Raw genomic sequence first — 22,095 nt, 5'->3', positions numbered from 1 at the left:
GGTGACTGCTCTACAATTGGCGGGTTTTGGGGTTCAAAGGCCTCGGCTCGGCCTCATCCGGGTCCTCCGACTGCGATCTCTCTGACTGATTGGGTCTCGTTTTTTCGCTCCTGATTGGCCGAGATCAGGAAAGACGGCGAAGAGCTCGGAAAAGAGGACAAATACTAGGGTCGCAGGGTTCAAAATGGCTTCGGCCTCCTTCGGTGACGTAGAGAGCAGAACTTGGGTCCGCCCCTCCCTCTTAGTGAAGAAGGGAGCAGGACTAGGATTAGCCCGACGTTTGGATGGTGCGAACATCGACCTGCAGCGCTGGTGTTAACCCATCACCCTCGGCTGGACGACTCAGCCCGCCCCTCTTTAGGTGATTCACAGAGCAGAACTGAAGACCCATCCCCTTTTTAACGTGACACATAGTAGAACGAGTTGACCTCGACTCCGTTTTAAATCTTAAAAGCAGAAAAGGTCTAGCCCCCTCCTTTTGTGAGTGGGTGCAAAAGAGGCAAGGCCCGCCCCCTTTAAGGCAACCCGCCCCTTCTTTCTCCTGTGCCCAGCAGAACTGGGGTATTCCTCCTGGCATCCTGGGGTATTATACCTGGGACTTAGGCAGGCTGCTTCAGAGCTTGGGCCTTTCGCACAAGTTTGAGCCTCTTCTACAGTCAGTGGCCCTCACTGTAGCCCAAGGAGCAGAAGTAGGTAACCGCCCTGCCATTATGGTGTTCTTTACATCCTATTCAGGGGCATGGAAACTCTTTCAGGGCAAAGGTGACAGGGGGCTGGAGGCCAGACACAAGCTGAGGGTTCTTCAACAACATCCTGATAAAAAGGCCCCATGTGACTCAAGTGAGGAAAGATGAGAAATTAGGAGTCGCCTATGGCAGAGGAGGTTAAGGTTCAGGCCACGACGTGTAGAGGTTTAGGGAAAAGGTCATTGAGAGGGAGAAGAGGAGACCAATAGGAGTGGAGAGTTGATGGGATGATCCTGACAAGGGGATGATGGGAGTATGGTGGAGAGAGAGCTAGGTACATGACTACAAAATTAAGGAGGCATGCTCATCCCAGAGGAAACAGCATTCTTCCTCACTTTTTCAAGAAATTAAGCCTAATGTCCAATTTCCATTGGAAAAAAAGCATACATCTTTTCTATATTGCAGAGACGGGTAGTCTCAGCGTGGGTGAGTAGGAGACTATACTAAGGAAGAAAGTAGACAAAGTACTGAGGTTAAGGTACAGCCTAGAAGGACAAGGGCCTGAGAGTTTGCCTTCTCTCCAAAGACCAGGATGGGGGGCGGGCAGTGGAGGAGGGAGCTGGACTGCTAGGAGATAGTGGCAGGGACAAAGGGCAGAGATCAGATGAGGGTTGGAAGGTGAGCTGGGGTGACATCTCGTCTCCATCGAGCCCTGGAGAGAAAAAGAAGAGACGTGAAGAACCTAGTGCTTGGCATATAGTAGGTGCTTGATAAATATTTGAACTTGAATGGGGAACAGGAGGAGGGAGCTGGAAAAGGGTTGGAGTTGGAGGGAATAAGCAGCAGATGTGGGAGTTGAGAACAAAAAGAAGCCAACTGACAATATGAGGAGAACCGATGGAGAATGAGAAGGAATACAGCAGCAAGGGACACACAAGCCATGTGTGCCGAAAGGAAGTTGGAGGAAAAAAGATGCAGCTGGAACCAGAGAAGGCCAGAGAAACCTAAGCAGAGCCCAGCTGGGCCCTCGTGGGGCGGAGCTAGGCAGAAACTGAAAGATGTGGGAAGGCGATAACAGGGTCCCCGGGAGGCGATTGGCAAAACAGGGCGCCCATCACCGCCCCCTACTTCCTGGCCAGCCCCGGAAATCAGCGGGCGTGGGGAGGGGTGGCGGGGGATAGCGGCAGCAGCAGCAGCCCCAGCCCTCAGAGAGACAGCAGGAAGGGAGGGAGGGAGCTAAGGGGACAACCCCCCACCATTCCTACCGCTATGGGCCCAGCCTCCCACTCTCACCTCCCCTCCTTCGGCCGGGGCTAGGACACCCCCAAATCCTGTCGCCCCCTTGGCACCGACACCCCGACTGAGGCAGAGACACAGCCACCCGCCACCACCGCTGCGGCAGCCTGGCTGGGGAGGGGGCCAGCCCCCCAGGCCCCCCACCCCACTGAGGTGGGGGCAGGAAAGGGATGGGAGGAGGAGGGAGGAGGGGATGGGGGAGAGATTGGGTCTGGGAGGGCGGGCTTGGGGAGAGGATTGATGGGAAAAGGATAAGGGCCGACTGGGGAGAGGGTTGCTGGGGAAAGGAGAGGGGGCCTGAGAGGGGGGAAGGATGGAAGAGACACAAGAGGGAGGAGAGATGGACACCCTGTGAATTTGAGATGGGGGTGTGGACAGGGGGATCTTGGAGAGGAAATTCCCATCACCTTCCCAGTTCCTTTTTGTGCCCTTTGGCCCCACATAACTCTTGCGGGGTTGTGGCAGTCAGAAGGCAGTTTACTGCCCTCGATTCCCCAGCAGAATTGGCTTCCTAGGAATGCCCTCAGACACCTCTGTTTCTGTGTAGGCACAGGACCTCTTGTTTCTCAGTGGCCTTCGGTACTGTGTTCGACCCTTACTGACATACAGATGCCTCGTGGGGGGCCATGTTTTCTACACCGAGTGGGTGTGCCTTTGACATGTTTAATGGCTTCTATGCCAGTAGTGTGCCCAGTGCTGTCCACAGGCTGGAGAAACAGTGTGTTATTTTCCATCAGAATTGCCTGTTCTCATATCTATGTCCATGTCTCATATGCAGTCTTAACGTGTTCACGTCTGCTTGTTCTCATCTGTTGCCTCTATTGTGTGGTTTTGTGTTTCTTGTCCATGTTATGTATTTGCACGTTTACTTTAGCATGTAGAGATCATACCTTACTTTGTTCAGGCCCACAGGTGCTGTGTTTAGTCCCACCATATGCAGGCGCCTTCGTGTGTGGAATCTCATGGCTTAACTGACTAGCGCACACTCGGTTGTGATTGGATTGGCCTGTTGACTGTCTGTGTTTTCTTAATCCTGGTTCACACCACCCACATGCGTGCCCCTTCGCATGATGTGCTGATGTGACATGTCCACAACTCGTGTGCTTCTGGTTAGACATGTATTTCATAATTTGAGGGGCAGTATATTTTGTGAGCCATATGCTCATTAACTCCCTTGGCACTCCATTGTGCTTATGAATCCTTGGACATTTCCTGTTCTGCAGAGGAAAGGAACATCACATATTAGAGAAGAAGATAACTGGGCCTCCATGTTGCTGAAGAGCCACTTCCATATACCTTCCCTTGCTGACCCCCTGGCCTGCATCTCTTCATGCACATTATCTCTGGCGCCTGTGCACAGTCTGTGTCCATGGAGCTCAGTGCCCAGCACAGGGTCAGCCCTGCCAAGCACATGAGCTGTCTGTCCCTCGCTCTTTGCACTGTTGGCACGCATTTGATGACACCAGCATCTTTCCCCTGTGGCATGTTAATCCCCATTCTGTATGTTTCTCTTGTGCGAGACGGTGTGTTCCATCTTGTCTCAACTGTTGTTCTGCCATCACTGTGACCCTCTTGTGTGTGTGCATCCAGAGTAGGTTACTGTTAGGCCTGTGTGTTCATTGCCTTCTTGGTGCCTTTTCTTTTCCTAGTTAATAGTCCTCAAGAGGGTAGCTATCTGATTCATGTTCAGAAGTGTTGTCCCGTTAATTACAACTAGGTGGGTATGTACACATCCTTATAATCTGTCCAGTAAATATTTATTGAGCATCTTCTCTGCTTCATTCTGTCCTGGGCATTGGGAATAAGACAGTTCCTGCCATCAGGCTTGCCTGCAGGCTAGGAAGGTAAACACAGGTGACCTCAAGCAACTACATGCTGTTTAGTGTTGAGGTCAGTGGTCCTCAGACTTACATGCACATTGGATTCACCTAGATGGCTTGTTAAAACACTGGTTGATGGGCCCAGTGCCCAAAAGTCTTGTTTCAGAAGATCTGGGGTGAGGGCCAAGGATTTGTGTTTCTACACTTTGAGGACCAGTGATCAAGATAAAGTGTAATGAAAACACAAGCCTGGAGGAGTTCAGGAAGAACTCCAAAAAGTGACACCAAACTGGATGAGGCAAGTGAAGAGGTGGAGGAACATCCCCACCGAAGGGAACATCCTGTTGTGACCTAGAAGCATGAAAGATCATGGTGTGTCTGAGGAACTGCAGTTAATCGGTGTGCTGGAGTGAAAAAGACTCTTGTAGGGATGTGGCCAAAGATGTAAGCAGAAGTCAGCCTGTCCAGAAGGGCCTCTGGGCAAGAGATATGCTCAGATTGGTGTCGCGGAAACATCCTGTGGTTGCCGTGTGGAAGATGGATCGAAGGGGATGAGTTAGGAGCCTGTTGCACGTAGTGCAGGGGAGACACGCTGGTTCCAGCTTGCGGGGAAAGTAAAATGAAGCCACACACAGCCTGCTCTCCTAGTGCTGGCACAGTCCTGTTTCCCCTATCACCTGTCACCTTCACCCTTGGCAGTGGACTGACCTTGGAGCACAGTCCTTCTGTCGTGGAAGGGAGTGCCTTTGGCCTTGATATGAGTGATAGATGTTTACCTGAATGCCGTTTTTGTGAATTGTGACCCTGCCCCCAACAGTGGGTCGGAGTGGAGGAAGGAGGAAGAGCCTGGAGAAGCGATTCTGCATGCCACGCTTCCTCCTCCAGAGCTCCTTCCTCTCCCAGGCAGGTGGTACGATGACCCTTTTACTCTTTCGCCCTCCTCCTCCCGCTTGGTGAGGACTTGCATACTGCCTGCCGGACCACTCTGCCTCCAGTGTCGCTGGAAGCGAGGGGAGGGCTGGTGGGATCTGTTTGCCTGTCTGTGGAGGCAGGATTAATGGACATAGGTATGTCCATGGGTTGATCTGGGAGCAGGGAGCCTGCCTGGGTGGAGAGGGGTTTTACTGGGTATTCATTTTGCCATCCTTTTATCTGTCATGATTATAAATTTGCATGTGTGCACGAACATGTTGGTCTTTGTATAACTGTGTGTGTCTGGGTTTGCATTAGTGACAGAGCCTTTATTCTTGGCAGTCAGCCCTTGAGAATGTCTGTGTTTTGTCACGTACATGGTATCTACTATGTGCTGTGTGTACACATGTGTACAGATATTTATACAGACAACAGCATAACCAAGTGGTTAGGAGCACAAGCTGCTTAGGTTTAAGCTAGGAAGTACCCCTTGGGGGTCATATCACCTCAAATAAGTTTTTTAACCTTTCTAGGTCTATTTCCTTTCATATGTAAATTGTGTGCTTTCATATTTAAGGACTTAACATAGTATATGGGCTTGAACCCACCTGCCAGTTCAGGAGACATAAGAGACTTAGGTTTGATCCCTGTGTTGGGAAGATCCCTGGAGCAGGGCATGGCAACCCACTCCAGTATTCTTGCTTGGAGAATCCCATGGACAGAGGAGCCTGGCAGGCTACAGTCCATAGGGTCACAAAGAGTCAGAGACAACTGAAGCAACTTAGCAGCAATGGCAACGTAGTATATAGACCAGCCTTGTACAACAGAACTATAATGTAAGCCACGTATATAATTTTTAATTCTCAGCTACATAAAAAAGCAGGATGAAATTAACCTTAGTATATTGAACCCAGAATGTCCAAAAAGTTATAATTTTAGAATGTAATCAATATAAAAGATTATTAATGGGATATTTTGCATTGTGTTTTTATTCAACATCTATGAAATCTGACATGTATTTGATACCTCTCAGTGTCTCTCGGTGTAGAATAGGGCACATTTCAAGTGCTCAGTAGCCATATGTGGCTGGTGGCTACCATATTGAGCAGAGAGAAAGACCATTATAAGAGCCTTACTGGCTGCAAGTGTTAGCTATTATTAATGTCCCTTTATTGCCGTGTATCTGTGAGCTGTGGATGTCCATGTCGTGTGTCTTTTGTGTGAATATATCTGGCACCTTCAGGGACGGGTGGGAGAGCAGCCCTGAGCTCCCATCCCCATCGCTCCCCTCCTAAAGAGGCTTCCTGGACAGGTGTTAATGCTCCCCACAGCCCCCCAAACCTTCCCCGCGCGCACCTTGCCGCCCCGCCCCCCCACCTAGGAACCAGGCCCACCGCCCTTCGCCCCGCCCCCTGCAGGTGACCAGAATGGAGCTGTGGCCAGGGGCGGGGACTCTGCTGCTGCTGCTCTTCCTGCTGCTGCTCCTCCTGCTGCCCACTCTGTGGTTCTGCAGCCCCAGTGCCAAGTACTTCTTCAAGATGGCCTTCTACAACGGCTGGATCCTCTTCCTGGCTGTGCTCGCCATCCCTGTGTGTGCCGTGCGAGGACGCAACGTCGAGAACATGAAGTGAGGTCCCAGGGGCTTGGGGTGATGGAGGGAACCTCAGGGTCGGAAGCGAGCAGTGGATGGGGAGGGCAGTGAGTGTGCAGGAGACACTGAGCGAGCCGAGCCCAGGGACGAGGAAGGGGAGAAGACTGCCAAGATGCCCAGGAAGGTGGCAGGGTGGCGGGGAGCTGAGCCCTGCTGGCAGATGTATGCCAGTGGGTCCTGCTGGAACCCCTTGCTGTATGGGACCCCCACAGGATCTTGCGTCTGATGCTACTCCACATCAAATACCTGTACGGGATCCGAGTGGAGGTACGAGGGGCCCACCACTTCCCTCCTTCACAGCCCTACGTCGTTGTCTCCAACCACCAGAGCTCCCTCGACCTGCTTGGTGAGCAGCCCCTCCCAGCCGCCCTGGGAACCTTCCCTGGGATCACCTCCCCTAGGGGTCCTCCACCCTCCCTCCTCTGGGACGTCGCCCCCTTGCTCCCTCTGCTGCCCTCAGGAGCAGGGTGATACATCTGCAGTCACCCTTACTTTCTCGGGCTGCCCCTGCCGTCCCAGTCTACCTCTTCCTTTATCTCTGGTCCCTGGCGGTGTGGCTGAGGTGGGCCGCTTCCTGTGATGCTGATCCTCACCCCGCCCCCACCCCTGCCCCAGGGATGATGGAGGTGCTGCCAGGCCGCTGTGTGCCCATTGCCAAGCGGGAGCTGCTGTGGGCCGGCTCTGCTGGGCTGGCCTGCTGGCTGGCGGGAGTCATCTTCATTGACCGGAAGCGCACTGGGGATGCCATCAGTGTCATGTCTGAGGTCGCCCAGACCCTGCTTACACAGGATGTGAGTCACCCTGGGGAAATGGGGCTTAGAGGATAGAACAGCTGTAAACTGATGTGCAGGGTCCACAGGCCTCAGAAGTCCCATGACAGCATCATAACCATTTTCTGACTGCTCCATGTGTGTCTTCCTTGACCCCCTCTCTCCCCCAGGTACGGGTCTGGGTTTTTCCTGAGGGCACGAGAAACCACAACGGCTCCATGCTGCCCTTCAAACGTGGCGCCTTCCACCTCGCAGTGCAGGCCCAGGTGATCCCGACTTCCCCTGCTCCTGACCCGCAGTCCCCAGCATCCCTTCCTCTCTTGGCAGAGGCTTGTCATGGGGGCCTCAGAAGGAGCTCTGGGCTGACCGCTTTCCCCCCCACCCCCCACCTTCAGGTTCCCATTGTGCCCATCGTCATGTCCTCCTATCAAGACTTCTACTGCAAGAAGGAGCGCCGCTTCACTTCGGGTGAGGGCTCTGTGCAGATCTGGGATTGGGGGTGGCTGGAAGGGCCATGAGAGGCTAGAGGGATATCCCCACAAGGCAGGAGCTTCAGTCAGTGTCAGAATGGTGAGATGTCCACCTGATCGTGTAATGTGACCCCACATCAGCCGATACGTATTTATGAAGCAGAGCTGTACCCTGCTAGGCAGTAACACTCTGTCCTTCCAGTAAGGGCCGTTACTGTCTAGCAGGGAAGATAAGCCTTTGTGTGCAAAGTCAGAGCATCCGGCATTAAACGTTAGACTGTGAGGGCTGGCAGGGCACTGAGGTGTCTGGGCTGGGGTTGGGGAAGGCCTCAGCGAGCAGGTGGCAGTTGCCCATGGCAGAGGGAGGGGAGCTGAAAGGTGGAGGACGAGAGCAAGCAGCAGGAGAGCTCAGCAAGCAGGCCCCAGCGGTGGGCAGAGTCCCAGCAGACAGCCCTGACGGTGCTCACCCCCTTCCCAGGGCGATGTCAGGTCCGGGTGCTGCCCCCAGTGCCCACAGAAGGGCTGAAGCCGGATGACGTTCCAGCTCTGGCTGACAGAGTCCGGCACTCCATGCTCACTGTTTTCCGGGAAATCTCCACTGATGGCAGGGGTGGTGGTGACTATCTGAAGAAGCCCGGAGGGGTGGGCGAGGCCGGGCTCTGAGTTCCCTTCTCATCTCCCCCTCCTCTGCCCCACCCCCCACCACCTTCTCCACACCTACCAGCCCACCGGCCTAAAGCCGGGCCAGGCTCCTCATCTGCCCTCTCCCCACTTGTTCTCCTCTTTGGAATCTTCAACTTTTGAAGTGAATGTGGTCATAGCACCGCTCCCTGCCCCCGTCCCCGCCCCCCTCCCCACAGACTCCGTTGCCTCGGTGCAGATTCCACTCTGACCCCTGCCTCCTGTGCCATCTTGTCTGTGGGACAGTTGCCTCTCCCTCATCCTCAGTGGTTCAGCCTACACAAGGGTAGGAACACTCCATTCTGTCCCCAGTGGACCCTCTTCCGTTGTGGTCTTCTCTCCCACTCCACCTCATGTTGGCCAGTGGACTCATCCATTCTGTGGAACAATTTCTCACTCCCACGTCCACAGACACAGTGGACTCATCCGTTGGTGAGGACACTCCTCACGCTGTGGCTGGAAGCTGATGCGTGGAATACTTCTCCCAGGGTCACCCTGGGAACATTCCTCAGCACCTTCTCTCTTCTTTCCGTGGAGCCTCCTGTCAGTGGAGGCTGGACTCTTCTCACCCAGAGGTCTCATCCCTGCCCTTGCCCAGGTGCCCGGGCTTGAGCACACTCTTGGATGCCACATTTCCACTTCCACCCATCCCCTGGGTACAGTTGTTCAGTGGTCCTGGCCCCCCAGCGCCCTGCAGCCCTCCTATACCATCCTAGCCGGGCACAGGGGGAAGAAGCAGTTAACGGGTGCTGCACTCACTTCCCCCTGGGGAGCTGGGGACAGGACCTGAACCCTGGCTGGAGGGGATGGGGAGGGCTTTTAATTTATTTCTCTTTCTTTTGAGGCTTCCCCTCTCTGAGCCAGTTTTCATTTCCTCCCTATGGCAGTAGCCACTCCCTGCCTCCCACCCCAGACCTGTGCCCCAAAAACCGGGGAGGTGGGCTGGGAGCAAAAGGAGAGGGTGGGACCCAGTTTTGCGTGGTTGATTTTTATTACTTATCTGGATAACAGCAAGAAACCAAGAATAAAGACTGAGCAAGATCTGAGCACGTTCTGGCTGTTTTTGTTAAGGAGTTAAGAAGGCAGTTCTCACCCAGGCATCGGCCCTAGCCCGAGGATTCAGGGGTGGCAACCGCCTTCCTCCATTCTTTAGCTTTGCATGGTTTCCATTGTCCATGGCTTCTCAGCAGCAAATAGCCTTATCTGCAGCTCCCTAGCCAGCCAATCCCAGAGGATTAGTGAGTCCAGTTTCTGTATAAATTAGAGGGCAGGGGCTCTGCAGAGGCTCCTTATCTTCGCCCTTTGAGGCCTGGGCCCAGGCTGTTGTCCTCACAGGAGCCTGGTTAATGACAAGGAGACAGGCAGACAAATCGACTGTGTATTTCTGGGATGCCTAGAGGGCCCTGGACGCTAAACAGATTGACAACCTCTCTCAACAATAAGTGGAACCGCCACTGAGCTGGAGAACGGGGTACCAAAAGAGGGGGTGGTGAACTGCAGAAATCTGGGAAGGTATGAGGTGAGTGGGTGCAGAGGAAGGATTTTGGATAAGAGAAAACTTAAAAGTTGGGAAAAGGTGTTTTGAGGAGCTGGGGGGCAGTTGTGGGGAGATGGGGGTCCCCACCGAGAGGCCATGGGGACTCACAGGTGCCCAGTCTCTCCTCCAGCAGCAGCACCTGGTCACTGAGAGACTCGATCCTATCACCCTGGCCCCACAGCTCCGCCACCTGTTCGGGCTGCAGCTCTTCCGGGGGCACGGGCAGCACTGCTCGGACCCAGGCCCCAGCCTGACCGGCCCACTAGAAAGGAAGAGATACCTCAGAGGGGCAGGGAGGGGGCCTGTCAGCTCTGCAAGTGTGGCCTCCCAGCATCTCCACTCACCTGCTCCAGCCTCTCCAGGCGCCCTCGCAGCTCGCCAATCTCCCGCCTCAGGGCACGCTTATCAAGTCCAGCCTCACGAACTGGGGACCAAGGAGAGGGAGCGTCACTGCTGCCCCGGCCCTGCCTCTATTCGCCCCCTGCTCCCACCGACTCACCGGCCACATTGAGGATGCTGGCACTGGTTGGGGGCTCTGGGGCCCTCTCCGCGCAAGTACGCCCATCCAGGCCCAGCACCAGGCCGTGCGGGCAGCCACAGGTGAAACTGCCCGCTGTATTGAGGCAGCGATGCGAGCAGAGAGTGACGCCGGTTCTGCATTCATCCACATCTAATTACCGGAAAGAGGAGGGGGCTGACGGGGGCGGGGCGGGGATGGGCGCCACTGACGGGCAGGGAGGTCCTGGCACCACCTCCGAGGGAGGGCGAGCCGACTCACCCACGTGACAGTGCTTCCCACCCCAGCCCCGGGCGCACTCGCACTGGTCCGGCCGAACGCAGACACCTCCATTCTGGCAGGGCTTGGCGCAGATGGCTGAGGGTGCAGGAAGTGGGGTTCAGAACCTAGCGGAAGGCCTGGCTCTCCGCCCAGCGGGGCACACCTCCCCCTAAGGCCCGGGAAGCCCTAGCCTCACCTTCATCACAGGTGAGTGCCCCAGGATGCCGCTTCTTCCAGCCCTGGCAGCACACGGCGTGGGTCTGCCGCACCTCCCTCCGCACCTCCCTCCAGGCCACGCGGTACGTGGTCCTGGAACACAGCGCCGGGCTCTGGGTGTTAGCCTATGTATGGGTCCTTGTCCTGGCTTTGGGGGGTTCCTCTTGAGAGACCCCGGGGTCCTGGCTCCCCATCCTCACCTGTAGGTGCTGCAGACACGCCTTCCAGAGCACAGGGTCAGATAGGGCTTATATACAGGTTGGCTGTAGGACTCATTGTAACGGAGTGGGACCACCAGGGTCTGCTTGGAGCAGACCCCCTGACTGCACCCATGTGGGAGAAAGTGAGACACTGAGTGGGCCAGGCCCTGGGAGCCAGAGCCCCACTTCCCTTCACCCTCCCTAAACATGACAGCCTCATCCCCCCGTCAACTTTATTTTGCCCCCTGTGAAGCCCCACCCCTGGCCCTGCCGCCTCTGTTGTCACCTCTCTTTGAGGGCTCCACCCTTGGCCCCCTCGCCTGTCATCAGTAGCAGGAGGAACCAGAGTCCGCCTAAGACAGTGCACGGCTCAGCCCTGGACCCCATGATTCTCCTTGACTTCAGACTGCCAGCTGCAGGCAAGAAGAGGTTAATGGAGGCCCTGCCCCTCTGCTAGTAACTTCTCCAGCTCCAGCGCTCCCAAGAACAGTCTGCTGGTGCCCTGTAAGCCAGGCAGGACTTTCATTTGCACACTTGCACTAGCCACCAGGATTGTCAGCACCTGCACATATTTAACACCCACCATCCTTTAGCACATCATGGTCCATGCAGCACCATACAAGCTCACAGCCTGACCCCTCCCTCCACCTCCCCTCAGGCCCCTCCTATCTCTGATGTGCCTAATCTTCCTACCTTCAAAATCTCAGATATTCACCATTACACCCCTTTATACCTTGTATACAACCCACGCACCTGGAGGCACCACCTTAAGCACACTCCTGCTACCCTCACAACCCCACCACCACATACACCCTGGACCCACGCCCTTTACTCAAACAACACCTCCAACCCACACTCACTCTAAGACTCTTAGTGACCCCCACTCTTTCCCCATTGACATTCTCTCCCCACCTGTCTTTGCCTTTCTCCGGGAGACTTCAGGCCAACCAGCCTCAGCAGCAGCTGCTCAGACTGGTGGGCGGGCTGTAAAGGGGAGGAGGGGCTGGGCCAGACAGAGCCCTCCCATCCCTGCCCCCTCCCATAAGCCTCCTCCCATAGCTGGAGCTTGGTCAATTCAGTGGGGTCCAAATCCCCACTGACCTTCACCCCCACCCCCTGCAGCCAAGTAAAGAGCCCCTAGAAGTTTCTTCTCAACCCTGAGGCCCCTTATTTGGAACTCCCCCAAGTCAACAGAGGCTACTGACTTTGAAACACCTGGCCTTTGCCCTCCACCCTTCAACCCAACACAGGCGGGAAGAACTGAGGGGCAGGGAGAGGCAGAGCTGGCAGAGAAGAAAGTGGGGTTAGGTCATGGGAGAAAAGGCAAGATCAGCTGAGGAAAGAAAGAAGGGCAAGATACCACAAAGGTGGGGGAGGTTGGGGAGGCGGCCCAGGGCACTGAGGGAAAAATTGCCCCCATTTCTTGATGACATTTATTAGGGCCTGGGGGGCGGAGAGGGGGCAGAATTGAGTCAGCCACCGCCCCCCATGCCAGAGCAGACAGGGCCTTATTGTCTCTACCAAGATTCCTTCTTTCAAGGAAGAGGAGGCTCATTGTCCAGCCCCTCACCCAGCTCTGGCCTACAAAGGTCGAAAAGGGGCACAACAAATGCCCACCCTGACCCTGCGTCCCCTCGTCTAGCCTGGGGGTGGCTGGTGCATTCCACCCATGAGGCTGGGGCCCAAACCATTAGAGCCCTGGGCTCAGCCCTCCAGTTGCAGGCTGGGACAGGAAGAGAATTGTCCTCAGCAGGAAAGAACCCACAGAGAATCAGGAACCCGCACAGAATGGGCATTGAGAGAGCGGAAACACCAAGGGGGTCCCACCCCAGACCAAGCATCCGGGCACCCAGGCCCCAGGCTCTCCATCCCCACCCTCCTGAGGGAGCCAGGTCCCCCTCACCTAGAAATGAGGCAAGCCACACTGAGTAAATGCAACTTTATTTTCATAAATACAGGGGTAGTAACACACCCATTCCAGGGTAGCTAAAAGAGGGGCTGGAGCCTCAAAGAAACTAGGCTCCCAGAGGGCACCCCAATACTGAACATAGGGACTGGGGGATCCCCAAACCTGAGATGGGCCTCACAGGCCACAGATATTCCCCAACACTGACACTTCAAGAACGAACTGTCCCCATAGTGGAACCTCAGAACCCCACTCTCATAGGTGGTCCTTCCTGAGGGGTTGGGAGGGCTCACAACAGGGGAGTTCAGAGGAAAAGGGAACGTGGGAAAAACAAGCTAAAAATGTCCTGAGTGGCTTGGAAGGAGACCCTGTGGTGGGCAGGGGCTGGGTTCTCCTTGTGTAGAGCCAAAGACAGAGGAGCAGCAGCAACAGGAGCAGCCACAAGTTAATCTTGTTTCCCACTTCCCAGCCTTGGCCTTGGGGGGCATGGGAGAGCATGGAGCAACCCCCAAAAGGGAGGACACGAGATGGAGGAGACCAGGATGTGTCATTCACAGAGCAGGGGTCCTGGAGCCCTGGTTGGTGGGGGCAGTGTGGGACCAGTGAGGTGGTCACAGGCACACCAAGGCCTGACATCCAAGGCTCCACTCAGTCTCTGGGCGGGGAGTTCCTGAGGGGTCCCTCAGGAGAGCCAAGGTTCAATGCAGGTCTCATAAAGGGTACGGTTGGAGTGCCAGGCCGTGTGGGAGATCCCAGCCATTGGACACCTCACTATGGCCCCCCGGGCAAGCAGAGTCTTCAACCCAAAAGAGTCCCGCAGATAAACCTTCAAGGTGGGTCAACGGGCATGGAAGAAAGACATAGGGAGAGACAAAGTAAGTTCCCGCTGGCGTCCCAGACCCCCTCCCCACAGGGTAGACCCTTCAGCTTCCGTGTCAGGGGCAGAGAGAACCACAGTGTGTGCAGAAAGGGAAAGTAATTCCAGGGGACTCACCAGTTGCTTCTCCATCTCCAAGACTGTCTCATTTGCATCATAGAAACCAAAGAAGCTGCAAAGAGATTGGGGCATACGAGGGAGGTTATCAGAGTGGGAGAAAATCAAGGGCGGGTAGGGACCTTCAGGAACTCATGGCCTATTGGGGACACAAGCAGCAAGGGGAATACTCAAAATATTTAACTGGGTATCATGTACCTCACAGGTGGCACTAGGGATAAAGAACCCACCTGCCAATGCAGAAGACATAAGAGATGTGGGTTCAATCCCTAGGTCGGGAAGATCCCTTGGAGGAGGTATGGCAACCCACTCCAGTATTCTTCCCTGGAGAATCCCATGGACAGAGGAGCCTGGAAGGTTATAGTCCATGGGGTCAAAAAGAGTCAGACACGACTAAGCGACTTAGCACACACATATCATGTACCTCAGGAGGTAATGGATTAAGGATACAGTATCACTTCTGCACTGCTGCTGCTGCTGCTAAGTCGCTTCAGTCATGTCCGACTCTGCAACCCCATAGACGGCAGCCCACCAGGCTCCCCTGTCCCTGGGATTCTCCAGGCAAGAACACTGGAGTGGGTTGCCATTTCCTTCTCCAATGCATGAAAGTGAAAAATGAAAGTGAAGTTGCTCAGTCATGTCCGACTCTTAGCGACCCCATGGACTGCAGCCTACCAGGCTCCTCTGTCCGTGGGATTTTCCAGGCAAGAGTACTGGAATGGGGTGCCATTGCCTTCTCCATCACTTCTGCACAGTTCCCATCAAAAATGCATAACCTGAATCTAATCATGAGGAAATAGCCAACAAACCCAAACTGAGGGCCATTCTATAAGATAGCTGGCTTGTTATGTTTCAAAAAATATCAATGTCAGACTTCCTGGTGGTCCAGTTGTTAAGACTCCGCACTCCCAATGCAGGGGGGGTTCAGTCCCTGGTGGGGAAGTTCCGCATGCCGGGGCCAAAAAAAAAAATCAGTGTCGCAGGATTACTCCAAGGAATTATTCCAGATTAAAACTAAAGAGACATGAGAACCAAATGCAACATGGGATCCTGAATTGAATCTTTCACTGGATTTTTTTTTCCTATATGGAAGATTTTAGGAAAATTTGAATAAGGTCTACAGAGAATTGTATCAATGTTAATTTCCTGCTTTTGATAATCGTAGATACATAAAAGAATGTCCTATATTTAGAAAATAGACACTGACATACTGAAGTCTTAAGGGTTCATACATACACATACTCCACATATATATATGGATATACAGAGGGAGAGACAGAGGACACTAATATAAACTTGGTAAAATGTTAACATTTGGGAAATCTAGGTGAAGAATATACAAGATTGCTTTGTACGACTTTGGTAATTTCTTGAGTATGAAATTATTTCCATGCCAATGCAGGCGATAAGGGTAAGATAAAAAAAAAGAAGAAAAAAAAAAAAAGAAATTATTTCCAAAGAAAAAGTTTAAAAAAAATTTTTTTAATTAGGAATATTTAACTGTTATGGGCACTGAGTGGACACAGGCCAAGAATAACTGAACAAAGGCTAATAGTACTAAGTCCAATGGGCTATGGGAGCAAAGAGGAGAGGTTACTACTCTAGTTTTAGAGCGTCAACAAAGGCTTCCCAGCGATTAGCCTGGACTAGGAAAAGCTGTCTCAGGCAAATGCAACAACAAGAGCACCACAGAGGTATGGCACAACTGGGTGGGTTGGGGGCCTGGAGGCCACGCTGAAGGACAAGATTTCTTAAGCCACAGGAAAGCAGTAGGGGCACAAAGACCTGGATTGGAACTCCAGCTCTGCCACACACTCCCCACTGTGTGTGGTTGATCATGTTGCTGATTTTCTTTGTCCTATACAAGAATACCTCCTTTGTAGAAAGGAAATAAAACATTGTGGTTAAGTCAGACAGCCTGACTTCACCACTTACTAACTCTATGAATGTAGGCAAATTATTTAATCTCTTTGTACTTAAGTTTCCTTACATGCCACAAGAGGATAATAGTAATTACCCTATAGGGTTGTTGTGAGGATTAAATGAGCTTTATTTGCAAAGTACTTAGAGCTACTACTTATCTTCATAGGGTTGTAGTAGGTGTGAAATGAGATAAAAATAAATCCCACCTTTAACTACTATAAGGCATGTTACTCCTTCATTTATAACCCTCCAATGTGTTCCCATCTCACTCAGAATTAAAAAAAAAAAAAAAAATCAAGGGTCATGGTTGCCAGGGGCCTGCGAGTAGCAGGGATAAGAAAGTTACCATTCTTTAAAGAGTTATGGGATTTCAGTTTGGCAAGAAAAAAGTTCTGGAGATAGATGGTGGTGAGCTTACAAAAGAATTTGAATGAACTTGAAGCCACCAAACTTACCTTAAAAACGGTAACTTTTGTGTTGCATATATTTTAGAAAAAACAGTGACCTTACTTTGCCCCACAAAGGCTTTCTGTATCTGGCCCCTTCTACCTCTTTCACTTTCACCCCAGCTGACTGCCCTCTAGCCGCATGGACCTCCTTATTCCCAATGCCTGCCCTAGTGACTCTGCAGGTGCTACTCCTCTTCCCTAGAAGAACAAACCTAGACATTCCAAGCATATTACAAAGCAGGGACATCACTTTGCCCACAAAGGTCCATACAGTCAAAGCTATGGTTTTTCCAGTAGTCACGTATGGATGTGAGAGTTGGACCATAAAGAAAGCTGAGTGCCGAATAATTGATGCTTTTGAACTGTGGTGTTGGAGAAGACGCTTGAGAGTCCCTTGGACTGCAAGGAGATCAAACCAGTCAATCCTAAAGGAAATCAACCTTGAATATTCATGGGAAGGACTGATGCTAAAGCTGAAGCTCCAATACTTTGGCCACCTGATGCGAAGAGCCAACTCACTGGAAAAGACCCTGATGCTGGGAAAGATAGAGGGCAAAAGGAAAAGGGGGCAGCAGAGGATGAAACAGATAGCATCACTGACTCAAAGACATGAATTTGAGCAAACTCCGGGAGACAGTGGAGGACAGAGGAGCCTGGCATGCTGCACTCCATGGGGTCGCAAAAAGTCGGATACAACTCAGTCTCAAATGGCAGCTCTTCCAGAAGGACTTCTCTGGCCACTATCTAAAATAGGCCCCAGCCATCCTCTAATCCTTTCCCTGCCTTATTTTATCACTGTCTGATATATATATATATATTTACATTTATTATCTGTCTCCCCCACTAGAATGTGAGCTACATAATAGCATAGACTTCTCTTTCATTTACTACTGCATCCCTAGGGTCCAGAACAGTGCCTGGGCACACAGTGCTTGATGAGTATTTGTTGAATGACTAGAAAGTAGATCAGGTGACATTTCAGATCACTCATGATGATCAGAGGCAGACACATAGTGCCATGAAGCCATGGGTTTTCCTGAGGAATAGGATAGAGGGGACAAGGTTGGAGCAATTACCTTTTACTTCCAGGTAAGTAAAAGAGCTGGTAGGAAATGTGATTACATGGCATGGAACTATAGACATGCGTTGTAGCGATTTGTCAATTTCCTGGTTTCACTATTGTGCTGTCATTACATAGGATGCAGGCATTGGGGGAAACTGGTCAAAAGATACACAGGACTTCTCTAAACTATCTTTGCAACATCCTAAGAATCTGTAAATAGTTCAGAGTTCAAAGTTTTCACAAAGGGGGCTGGTAGGGATGGAAAGGAAGCAGAGTCAGCAAGGCTTAGTGACTGGCTAGATATAAGAGGTTGGGACATGACTCCCAGGTTTTGGTCTTGGGTGACGATGAATGGAGGGTGGGGGGATTAACTGAACAGTGGAAGAAGCAGGCCAGTTTTAGAAATGAGATAAAGATTGGCTGGGATTGGGGTGTCCTTAGCCAACCTTCAGGCCACACAGTCCCTTATTACCTGGACTGCCAGGGAGTAATGACACCATCATCAGGGCCCCCAATCAGCACCAGGCGGCCCAAACGCAGAAAGTTCTTCCGCCAAGCTACAGGGTGGGAATAAGAGAGCCTGAGTTAGTCACAGGGGTCAGGCCAGGTTGGAAAGGGGAATATACGAGGTCAGAGAAGCAGAAAATGGGACCAAGGTAGGAGCCTGGGGTCATTACCAGTGGCATTGGGATGGTCTCTTTCCCCATTGATCAGGGCCAGGAAGCTGCTGGCATTGAGGTACAAGTCATCATGGTGAGGGTCTGGGTACAAACAGCAGTTAGATCGTCAGAGAAGCAGGGAGAAGAGGCAAGACCAGATGCTGGAAGACCAATCAGAAGGCTACAGTAACAGACAAGGCGCACAGTAATATGATAGTAGCAGTAATAACTGCAAACATGATAACAAACACCTTTTTCCAGCACCTGCTGTGAGCCAGATACTGTTCAAAGCACATGACATTCATTATTTAATCCTCATAAACACAATAAAAGGTACATACTATACTTTACAGATGAGGAAAACTGAGTCACAGAAAGGTTGAGCAACTTGCCCAAAGTCATGCAGCAGGACTAGGCTTCAAACCCAAGTAGTCTGGACCCAGCATCCATGATCTTAAAAACTATAACCAGGCATTTGCAAACTATGATTCATTAGTCAAATCCAGTTCACTGTTCTGTAAATAAAATTTTATTGCAACACAGACACATTCATTTACATATGGTATATGGCTGCTTTCACATGACTATGGCAGAATTGAGTGGTTGTGACAGAGACTATATGCCTGCAAAACCAAAAAAAATTTACTGTCTGGCCCTTTAAGGATAAAGTTTGCCAACCCCTGCAGCAAACTGTATTCTCTAAGGCAACAAAGTGAAACACATAAAGCATTTTGAACAGTGCCCGTTCACATGGTAAGTGCTCGATAAATGTAAGTTATCATCATCACTGCTGTTAGTTATGGTAGAGGTGGGAGCAGCAGGCCCCACCCTCCAGGATGCCCTTAGCATGGAGGCCCCAGTTTGGCATGTCCTACTCACCATGCCAGTAGTTGCAGATGGAGAATTCCTGGCCCCACGGGCTGTAGCAGATCCGGTAGAGGTTAGACCTCATGGAGGTGGGGAACAGCCACTTCAAATAGTTTGTGTCTGGCAAAAGAACAGCAGTGCCAAGTGGCCCCGAACTTTGTGCCCTCAAGACTCAGGGCCCCCCTATGGAGCCCACAGTGCCCACTCACCTCCATACTGTCCCATCTGTGGAGAGGAGAGAGAGATGAAAGAATCCACATTGTGTTCATCCATCACAGACAGGAGTGCCCGGCACACCAGGCCCCCTGCAGGCAAAACACCACGTTGGGCAGGACTTAGGGAGAGCCAGGCCAGCAGTCTCCCCAACTCCGCACCCCCGCACACACACCATGTACCTCACGGAAGCTGAGACCCTGAGAAGGCACACGCCCTGTGTCAAAACGCCCCATGTCAAGTAAGTGACAGAGCCAGAATTCGATCTGGGTCTTCCGACAAACCCTAGGGTGCTTTTTCCTGTCCCCCGCCTCCCATCCCTTATGTCCAGGAGCCAGGGTGACGGGAAAGAAAGGGGCAGCAGTGCAGGGAGCGGCCCTCCCACTCAGGACACGCACACAGGTAAGACCCAGGTGCTGAGGGAAGTCAGAAAAGGAAGCAATGCGGTTCAAAAAAGGGAACACTAGGCAGTGTCCCTCAGATAAGGATCAAGCTTCAGATAGGGCTTAGAGGCGGGGAAGCGGGGAGGGTGCCTACCCTGGGAGTAGCAGATGAGGTGCACCCCTTGAAGAGCCTTTGCCATGATGGGGGCCACAGCCTCTCGGAACCCTTGCACCTGTTCCCACAGGGGTCGCAAACTCTCTCTCCCATCGAAGAGATCGAGCACTGTCACCGCAGTCCCAGGGTGTGTCTGTGGGAAGGGGGCGATGCCGCAGCCGGAATGGACTTATAAAGACCCCCTCCAGGCCGCCCCCGAGCCGGCGCCCACATGCCTATTGTGCCCTCCTAGAAGCAGGGATCTCTCGTCCCCCAACTTTCCCCAGCAGAGCACCAGCTCTGCGAGGAACTGGGCAGGCCCAGCATTCAGTTCCCCATTCTCCCTCCCCAGCCTCTGTAGCCGCCACCAAGGCCCCACAACCGGGGCGTCCCCTGCCAGACCTCATTGATGTATTCCAGCAGGTGGCGGAAGCTGTACGAACTGTCAAAGAGCCCGTGCACCACTATGACCGGCTTGTAGGCAGCCCGATGGGGCGCGGGGGCGGCGGGGCAGCAGCAGCAGCAGCAGCAGGAATGGCAACAGGAGCAGGAACTCCGCCGAAGGGAGCCGCCGTTCCGGGAGCCCCAGCATGCTTCCGCCTGAGAAGGGGACGATGAGGACCTGTGAGAGAGATGACAACACCCTCCCTTCGGAACAGACGCCGGCAATCAAGCCTCCCCGACCCGTTCCCACACCAGGTCCTTGTCATAAAACATCCTACTTTTTACTCCAGTCCTCTCCACAAACACACACCCCCACCACGCTGCAGACGCACTGACGCGCAACCAAGCCCCGCCCCCAACGCAACGGGGACTCGGTCCCGAGGCCAGGAGCTTCCTAATGGATCATCCCAGTCATGCAAGACTGAAGATTTGCAAGAAGGACCTCAGAGCAGCAGCGTAGGACCCTGGGGGAGTGCAAACTCCCACCTGGCCTGGATACGCGAGCCCCGCTCCGCCTGCTGTTTACTTCTCCCCAGCTTGGAACCCACGTGGGGGAGGGCAAGGGTGTAAGGAGAACGCGCGCAGGGGAATGACGGACGGGAGAGGGGAGGCTGCTCAGGGTCGCATTTAGCCGTCACGTCCGGGGCTTTCCCTAGCAACCGTGCCAGCGTCCCCCGCAACGCCGGCCGGAGACTGGAGGGGCAATGGAACAATCCATTGCGCCCTAAGAGCGGGGGGTGGGGGGCGGGGCGGGGAGAGGGAATAGGCGGAGTGATCCATTTAGATCGGCGGGGAGAGGGAGAAGCCGCAAATGTGTCCTGGGAATTGAGAGAAGGCCTCTTCAGGCCCTGCGGCAGCCGCGACCTAAGAGTCCCATTTCCCTGCCTGATTTGCCCTACTTCCCAATGCAGGCGTCCGGCTCCGCAAGGGAACACGGAGTTCTCTTTCCCCAGGGAGGCGCGCTGGAGGAACAAACCCGGGAATGGCAGTCCTTGGTATTTCGTCCTCCGCCGGCTAGGGGCTGAAGGTAGCCCAGGCGGACCCTGCTCCTAACCCCTTCCCTCCCGCCCATGCCAGGTCTGAGCCTTACAACTCTTCATCTTGAAGTGCTTGTAGTGCCCTTGTCTCCAGAGACGCGGAGAGTCCTCGAGGCCCCTCGAGGTAAAAGTGCGGCTTGGCCCAGTTTCTTCTGCCCTTCTCTAGAACGGAGCCTATCTACGACCCACCCCCCAAGGGGAGGAGAGCCCCTTGGGCAGCGCTGACTCACGCTCCGCCTAGTTTCTGACAAGTCTCATTACCTGAGCGACCCCACACCCCCGCCCTGATCCTGGAGCTCCTTGTGGGCGGCTCCTTACTCAGACCTTCCCACCGGGGCTGGACTTCTAACTCCAGGCGTCTCCCACCTCTCTCTCTATGATCCCTATCGGTACCCAGGTGCCCGTGTTAGGGCTTTTACTGAACATTTAAAGACGTTTGCCTTGATTAAAAAAAAAAAAAAAAATTTTTTTGCAGCTCATCAGAATTCCTCTATGTTCACCAGGCCTTTGACAGTCTTAAGTCTCTCCCAATAAAACCAACTTGCGCCCCGAATTGTGTACAGGATGGTGTGGCGGAAGGGGGTTAGGGGCTCACGCGAACACCTCAGAAGCCAGAATGAGAGGTGTGGGGCCGTGACCTCGATCTCTGGAGCCTGGGACTGGCCCTGACGCGCGCCGCTGTTACAGCTCGGTAGTCTCCGCCTGAAGTCGGATGGGGAAGGATACAGCGTTGGAGAGCGACTGCCTCAAGAAGGGGCTGGGAAGCACTGGTCTAAAGAGGGAGGGTGGTATCTCGGCTCTGCTTTTGCAAATGGCCCGATTCTGGTTAAATCTCGGCTGACTACTGATTTTCACCTCCCCTCCCCATGTACAAACTCCCAAGATGCAATAAGCAAAATAAAAAGACTGCAATTACCGCTAGGCCCCCGGGTCGACTCAGGCGATGGCGCTGCGTCTTGGCGGGGGTGGTGGGTGGGTGGGATTTC

General features: G+C 53.3%; 3 protein-coding genes and 1 long non-coding RNA gene across 5 annotated transcripts; 2 read left to right on the top strand and 2 right to left on the bottom strand.

The window, feature by feature from the left end:
- Positions 1–1,845: 1,845 nt before the first annotated feature.
- On the top strand, positions 1,846–9,327 carry AGPAT1 (1-acylglycerol-3-phosphate O-acyltransferase 1). The gene is made up of 7 exons (XM_005901618.3): positions 1,846–2,135; positions 6,133–6,341; positions 6,578–6,711; positions 6,981–7,156; positions 7,306–7,401; positions 7,531–7,603; positions 8,084–9,327. The coding sequence occupies exons 2-7, from the start codon at positions 6,142–6,144 to the stop codon at positions 8,266–8,268; spliced, it is 864 nt and encodes a 287-aa protein (XP_005901680.1). The 5' UTR covers positions 1,846–2,135; positions 6,133–6,141; the 3' UTR covers positions 8,269–9,327.
- A 138-nt stretch (positions 9,328–9,465) lies between these two features.
- EGFL8 (EGF like domain multiple 8) lies at positions 9,466–12,033 on the bottom strand. 2 transcript variants are annotated; one of them, XM_005901619.2, is made up of 9 exons: positions 11,930–12,033; positions 11,304–11,430; positions 11,018–11,140; positions 10,798–10,910; positions 10,602–10,697; positions 10,323–10,493; positions 10,168–10,247; positions 9,932–10,085; positions 9,466–9,625 (listed from the first exon to the last, which is right to left on the bottom strand). In XM_005901619.2, exons 2-9 carry the CDS (start codon positions 11,402–11,404, stop codon positions 9,576–9,578), a joined length of 888 nt encoding a protein of 295 aa, XP_005901681.1. In that variant the 5' UTR covers positions 11,405–11,430; positions 11,930–12,033; the 3' UTR covers positions 9,466–9,575. The 2 variants fall into 2 exon arrangements, with proteins under 2 accessions (XP_005901681.1, XP_070217440.1); XM_070361339.1 differs by lacking the exon at positions 9,932–10,085.
- A 908-nt stretch (positions 12,034–12,941) lies between these two features.
- On the bottom strand, positions 12,942–21,172 carry PPT2 (palmitoyl-protein thioesterase 2). Its single transcript, XM_005901617.3, is given in 10 exon segments — positions 12,942–13,749; positions 13,918–13,972; positions 17,825–17,909; positions 18,030–18,113; positions 18,891–18,998; positions 19,088–19,183; positions 19,629–19,782; positions 20,031–20,141; positions 20,143–20,228; positions 21,163–21,172. Coding segments are annotated over 10 exon segments (933 nt in total). The 3' UTR covers positions 12,942–13,605.
- Positions 20,166–22,029, top strand: LOC138985079 (uncharacterized). The gene is made up of 3 exons (XR_011462338.1): positions 20,166–20,638; positions 21,150–21,233; positions 21,585–22,029. It is a non-coding gene; the product is annotated as an uncharacterized lncRNA (long non-coding RNA).
- The last annotated feature ends 66 nt before the right edge of the window (positions 22,030–22,095 follow it).

Source organism: Bos mutus, chromosome 23 (genome assembly GCF_027580195.1).
Source record: "Bos mutus isolate GX-2022 chromosome 23, NWIPB_WYAK_1.1, whole genome shotgun sequence".
Lineage (NCBI taxonomy): Eukaryota > Metazoa > Chordata > Mammalia > Artiodactyla > Bovidae > Bos > Bos mutus.
This window is presented reverse-complemented; position numbering and strand designations above follow the sequence as displayed.

Bases quoted from the DNA above. Each gene is read 5' to 3' on its own strand.
- AGPAT1 (XM_005901618.3), top strand. From the start codon at position 6,142: ATGGAGCTGTGGCCAGGGGCGGGGACTCTGCTGCTGCTGCTCTTCCTG. The intron at 6,712-6,980 runs GTGAGCAGCCCC...CCCCTGCCCCAG, and splicing joins GAGCTCCCTCGACCTGCTTG to GGATGATGGAGGTGCTGCCA. The intron at 7,604-8,083 runs GTGAGGGCTCTG...CCCCCTTCCCAG, and splicing joins GGAGCGCCGCTTCACTTCGG to GGCGATGTCAGGTCCGGGTG.
- EGFL8 (XM_005901619.2), bottom strand. From the start codon at position 11,404: ATGGGGTCCAGGGCTGAGCCGTGCACTGTCTTAGGCGGACTCTGGTTC. The intron at 10,698-10,797 runs GTGAGGCTAGGG...CTGCACCCTCAG, and splicing joins GGCACTCACCTGTGATGAAG to CCATCTGCGCCAAGCCCTGC. The intron at 9,626-9,931 runs GTGAGTCCCCAT...GTCATTAACCAG, and splicing joins GGAGGAGAGACTGGGCACCT to GCTCCTGTGAGGACAACAGC.